This window comes from Camelus bactrianus, chromosome 3, assembly GCF_048773025.1.
Source record: "Camelus bactrianus isolate YW-2024 breed Bactrian camel chromosome 3, ASM4877302v1, whole genome shotgun sequence".
Classification (NCBI taxonomy): domain Eukaryota; kingdom Metazoa; phylum Chordata; class Mammalia; order Artiodactyla; family Camelidae; genus Camelus; species Camelus bactrianus.
The window spans coordinates 58,174,629-58,180,628 of NC_133541.1; the positions used below are offsets into that span (position 1 = coordinate 58,174,629).

At 45.7% G+C, this 6,000-nt stretch overlaps 1 protein-coding gene across 2 annotated transcripts in view; it reads right to left on the reverse strand.

Annotated features, from left to right (window-relative positions):
- Positions 1-5,247, reverse strand: part of EDIL3 (EGF like repeats and discoidin domains 3) — a 392,867-nt gene extending 387,620 nt beyond the window's left edge. The window contains exon 1 of one of the 2 annotated variants that reach the window (XM_074360330.1): positions 4,658-5,247. In XM_074360330.1, the coding sequence (XP_074216431.1) occupies positions 4,658-4,724 (67 nt within the window). In that variant the 5' untranslated portion in view covers positions 4,725-5,247. The remainder of the gene's footprint in view (positions 1-4,657) is intronic. The other variant, XM_074360331.1, reaches the window with a different exon arrangement.
- Between the last annotated feature and the right edge of the window lie 753 nt (positions 5,248-6,000).

The following is a 6,000-nucleotide window of genomic DNA, read 5'->3' on the forward strand; positions in this document are numbered from 1 at the left end:
AGTAATAATTGTTTTAGTACAAGCACCACAGAGCTCTCTGTGCATTTCCTTGGAAGGTTTTCAGGAGATCTCTGAAAAATAATGGTTCAACCTAGACATGCACTTGCATTCTGCAACCAAGTTATAATCCTATGGTACACGCAGTAGGTCCTTGCAATGACCCGTCCCCTTTCTTCTCTGGGGAGCACTGAAAGCTTAACTAGATACATGTTTCACATAGAGTAAAAAGTCACTTTTTGTGGATTTGCAGATTAGCATTTACTAGTTTATTCCCACCGCTCCCCCACTCCCCATCTTCCCTTTAAAAGATCTCCATTTATTATCCTGACACCTGCTGGCAAGGGCATAGTTGATTCCAGTCTATTTTTCCTTCCAACAATTTCCCCAAGTCAAAGACTTTTTAGAGATATTTTCAGTAATAATTAAGTGGTACTTCATTCAGTTTAAGTATTTATAGTACTTCATTTCTAGCATTATCACACAACCACGAGAAAATTTTCAATAATCCACTTCATGCGGTCAACCACTTGACTCTTAATATTTAAGTGTTTGCTTCAATTAACGAAAAGATATTATAATCATTTCATGGGTTATAATTTTAAAAACAAAAGCAAAATACACTAAGCATCTTCCTTAAAACACAGGTAGGAACTGAGTAATAGGAGTGGCTTGGCTTTGGGTTTCCATGATTTTTTTCCCCATAATCACGTCAGTGTGCAAACTACTAGGAAATAAGCTCAAATTCATATAACTCAGAAGAGTAAATTGACTAGTTATGAGAGAAGCCATACCATTAATTACATATTTGCAAAATTTGTTAGTTGTTTCTCGGTACCTACTCATTGTGCTTTACTCTGATTTGAACTGAGTTCTGAAACCCACATGGTTTTTTGTGGGTGTCTTTGGCAAGGATATAATGAAACTACATCATCATAAAATCATACTTAAAGCTACTGTGCCTTGCGAGCGTGTTTAGTAAGCAACAGATATCAGAATTACTTAGCCTTTACAAAACTCTCAAATCAGGCAGGTTCTTAAAAGTGTACACAAATGATAACATACACAGTCTATTCCATTATTCAAAACCCTTCAAAAGAGGAAAAGTTTTAAAAATAAATTACCTAATTAAAATTTTCATCTTAATTAATATCAGTGAAATCAAGAGTATGGACTGTTAGAGTCTAAAAACTATCAAACTTATTTTATAATGGTTCTGAGTAATCAAGCTTTTCTATTTTAGTCATATGTATTTTATCCCTTTAGTTTATATTCCTATCATTTTGTGAGAAGGAAAAATTCTGTACATCTAGCAATAAGAGTAAACTTCATTAAAATATTAAATACCCTAGATCCTGCATACATGTTTGATATGAACACTGATCTTAAGATATCTGAGAAAAATACAATAGAGTTTTAATTTAGAGAAGAGTTCAGAAGTAAAATAAATTTGTCTGGTTTTGAAGATCTTTAAAAATTCAAGATCAAAAAAAAGGGAGAATAGACCATTTCAATTTTCATATCCCTTAATTTACATTATTATAAATGTTTTCCCCAAACTATATAAATTTAAAACAAAATGTATTTCAATTCTAAGAAAACATTTCAAGACTAATTAGGAAAACTTTTTCAGGAACACAGGGGAAAAAAAATGTGTTTTGTACCATGACAGTGTGTGGCATGGCCAGGGTTTTGTATTAGTTTCAAACTATTAGAGCAGGACACTTTGCCTCCAGTTTATTATTTTTAATTCAATATTTTAAAATTATTTTTCAATGTTTCACCTGAAATCTGAAGTTGAACTTATTTTTAAGGTATAAAATTAATGATCCTGTAAATCAGGTAATAAAGACACTAATGTGTAATAAATTTTTAGAAGTACAAAGGCCCGTTATATTTCAACATAAATATTGCTATACTAATGATAAAAGCATGGTCTTATTATCATGACTGAGACTGTTCAGGTACTAATTGATTCCCACCTAGAATTAACTAAAAATCACCATTGATTAAAAAAGGAAGTGCAAATACCAATGATTCATAGTATTTAGGACATATCTAGACATTTTTAGACATTGCCATTTGCTTAAAGACTTCAGGCACAAACTGCAGGCACAGGGACAGATTGCATAAGATGTCACGTGCTTGCTGCAATTGTATGCATGTTATTGGATTTTTTAGAGCAACCCATAATGATGAATAATTTAAGAGTTAATAAAATATTCAGTCTGACTGATCCAATGGTTTAATTTTAAAATAAAAACGACTAATGAAAGGAATTACATGTCCTTATCAAATCCCAGGCATTAATTAATGTATACTGCAACCCATACAGGAAAACACCAATTTCTAAAAAGCATACACTAGATAAATGATTTCTGGGGAGGAGGGAGGCACTGCGAGGTAAATTCTCATCCTAATACTGGCTTCAGTAAGTTTGCTCAAAGTTTAATTGTTTGGAGCTGTCGTGCAAGCTGCATTCTGCTTTTCCGCAGAGCTGAGGGTGAATAAATTTAAAAGGTGCAAGTTTAACAAAAAGAGCTCATAGAAAAATGGCCCATTTCTTGCCTAAAGTCCTCTATCCCTCTCCCCATAGGCTAGCTGGAAACTAGGGAGTAATCTACTGAAAAATGTGGAGTACTCAGCGCCAGAACATTGCCTAGGAGCCAGAATGGAGAGCCCAAATATAACACCAAGGTTGGCTTGTCTGGCAGAGTAAACTGTGCCCTATGCGTGGGTATCTTCAGGAGGCAGAGTGTCAAGATGCAGGGAGCCGGGACTCACCGCGCCCCAGGGTTCCTGCAACCACACACACACGCTAGACGCACTTTCTCCTCCTCCACACTCCCCTCCCTCGCCCTCTACCTCCAAGCCGGGACTGATGGTGGCAGTGGAGGTATGGAGTAGGTACGTGTGAGAGGGTGAGTGGGTGAGTGTGTGTTTTCGTGTTTGGGGTGGGAACCGAGGCGGGCAAGGGAGGAGGAGAGGGGAGTGCCTGCAGTTCTCCCCTTCCCTTCCTGCTAAGGGATCAAAGCGCAGAAGGAATCCAGACAGGAAATGAGAAAGGAGAAATACAGATAGTGAGAGCACTGTCTTCTTCGTATCGCTGGGAGACTGGCAGCGCAACTACAGAGCCATTACCATTCCTTAACCTTCAGTGGAGTGGCTGCCTCCGCCTGATAACTGGAAGGGCACTTTGCAAACGCAAGCAAGGCACACACCTACACACACCCCTACATGCTGGGGAAAATAGTCACATTCTGGGGGAGAGAGGGAGGGAGACTGAGGAAAGGCGCGGCCATGGATCGCTACCGGCAGGGCAGCGAGGGCAGATGGCCAGGAACACCCGGCTTCTTGGGCAAACGGTAGCCCAAGAGTTCATAATTTTCCTGTGAAACAAATAGATGGCTGGGTACATGGATGGATGGTGTAGAATATTCACGCAGTGCGTAGTCCCAAATGGATCTGAGTCAATGCATTTTTAAATCCAACTCCACTCCTTCAGAGGCACAGCATTTTAAATCCTGTAGTGCACTCAGCTCTCCACTTGAAGCAGTCTGCGAAGGTTTTTTTTTTTTTTTTTTTTTTTTAAATACTCGTACCCCTTAGAAGAGGCTGCCTGGATATGCGGCCGCTGAAAGGGCGCAGGTCTGCTGAAGCGGCCTCCCCAGAGTCTCTGCCGCTCCCCCTGCCCTTTCCAGGAGACAACTTCAACACTGACCTGAACAGAGACGGGGCCAACCCAGGCTTGTACTGACAAGTCATCTTCCGCAAAAGACCTGGAAGTCGACTATACAACTCAGCAGGGGACTCATTGAAGTCCTACATTTCTTTTCTTTCTTTTTTTTTTTTTTTTTAACAGACTGGTTTATTTCATGCAAGTCATGGGAAGCACCACCAGACCAACTCTTACAACTTTTTCGCTTTGAGGCAGGGGCACCAGGGATGTCTTGCAATGTACGATTCTCTATTAACAGGAGTTACGCTTCTACCACAGGGAGCACTTAGCAAAGCTCTAGGCCCCTGGGTTAGAAGAGAGGCAGGTTCTTGTTTTTTTTCTAATACTGATGCTGTACTGTGCGTCCAGTACGGGGAGGCGGGAGAAAGCCGAACTGACGCGTGAGAACGGTCTCCATCGCATCCCTGACTAAAACCCCCAGCCCAGGTTCAGATTTGCCAACTGCTCAGCCCTGCCAGCACTGTAGCACTGCACCCCAGGGGGTGACAGCTTTTCCGCTCTTCAGCCTCTTCGCGGTTTCAACTACTCCACCGACACCCGGGGTATGCTCGCTTCCCTTGCTCCACAGCGAAAGCCCCGCCTGGCGCCAGTAGCCGGCATTGCCCACACTGCCCAGGTAGCGTTCTTAGGGAGACCCGGTGGCCAAGTGAGCTGCAGAAAATTTGGTTTCCCTCCCACCTTCCCTGTGCCCTGGTTTTTCTCTCGATCTCATCCTGGTATCACGCACCCTCTTCCCCAGTCGGCCCCGCGTACTCCGCTCTTGACTTCGGAGCACTTTTTGGGGGGTACCCAAGGTGCGTCGCCTGCGGCGCTCACCACCCTCAGCGCGTAGGGGAAACCACCTCCAGCCCTCTAAATAGCGTCTCCCAAGGGACTCCCCGCCTGTCCCGTGCCCAGCGGCCCCGGACCCCGCTGCCTCACCTTTGCAGAACTGGGGGACACCGAGGCTGAGCCAGACCAAGAGCCAAGCGGCCACCGAGCGCTTCATGATCCCGTCTCCGGGACTTGACCCCGCTGGTCAGGGGTCGCAGCAGGGGGTAGTGTCGCTGAGGTGGCACCGCAGCTCAGGCAGACCCCGCCCCTGACAGAGGATTCAAGAAGATGTCTTCTTCCTACAGCTTTTCCTTGAACAGATTCTTGGAGTGGACGAGAAAGAGTGGTGACCAAAGAGAGGACTCTTCCCCTTTTGCCAGCGCTCTGGTGCCGGGAGGTGGGCGAGCTCCAGGGAGCCGCCAGCGGGCTCAGCCTCCGCTGCGGGTGGGTCCCAGCCGAGGCACGGCGGGCGGGGCGGGGCGCGGGCTCCCGCGGCGGCTCTGGGTCACCCGCAGACCGTGCGCTGCGCTCTCCCTGCCGCGGCTGCCGGGCTTCTGACTTAAGAGAACAATGAAGCGTGAGCAGGCGGGAGCGAGCTGGCGGCAGCCGGCAGCGCACTGTGTACAAACAGAGGCGGCGTGCGTGCGAGCCTGAGCCTCGCAGGCGCGCTCCCCGGCGCCCGCCCGCCCCGCGCCCCCTCCCTCCTATTCCCTCTACCAATCTCCCCCTCTTCTTCCCCACCTCTCTCTCCCTTTCTCTCCCTCTCCCTCTCAGAGGTGGCTCCTTCTGCTGGAAAAGAAAAGGGAGACAACTGCAGCCACACCCTAGCACCTGCCACTGCCTCTGAAGTTCCTACAGCGCTCCTGCCTTCTCCACACACGCCAGAGACTCTGGGGTTAAGAGAGGCACCCTTGGTGTCTGATATACTCTTGTTTTCCAGCACTGATTATAATTAACCACGTTACGGAATCCCCTCAAGTTCCATTCTCAGTCTAGCCAGGAAAAGAAGTTAAGAGATCATGAAAAGTGACTCTTGGGGCACGAAGCTTCTTGAGAGGACAGAACCCTGCAAAGTGAACTGTCCTGGATTCTCAGGAAAGGCAACTTAGTCAGCAGCCAACCTTTAAGCTAGGACAGGGCTGCTCCGCTGCTGCTCTGTATGCACTTTAGTTGGTTCTAGGCTTGGAAGAGAGTGTTGTGGGCTCATCTGTTCACGTGGGCAAAAAAAGGTGACCGCATGGGGCAAGCGAGTGGGAGACATGAATCTCATTAAGCAGGATATCTGTTTCAAATAAATAGTAGGGTGAGTTTGGGAACCATGCAATAAGACAGAAGGCAAGGAGAGATTCTTGAAGCATCACTATGGTAGGTCAAATTTCCCCTCTACCCGCCAAAAGCAATACAAATGGTCTAGCTTTTGCAGTCAAAGTGGATGAGCCAAAATACAGCTC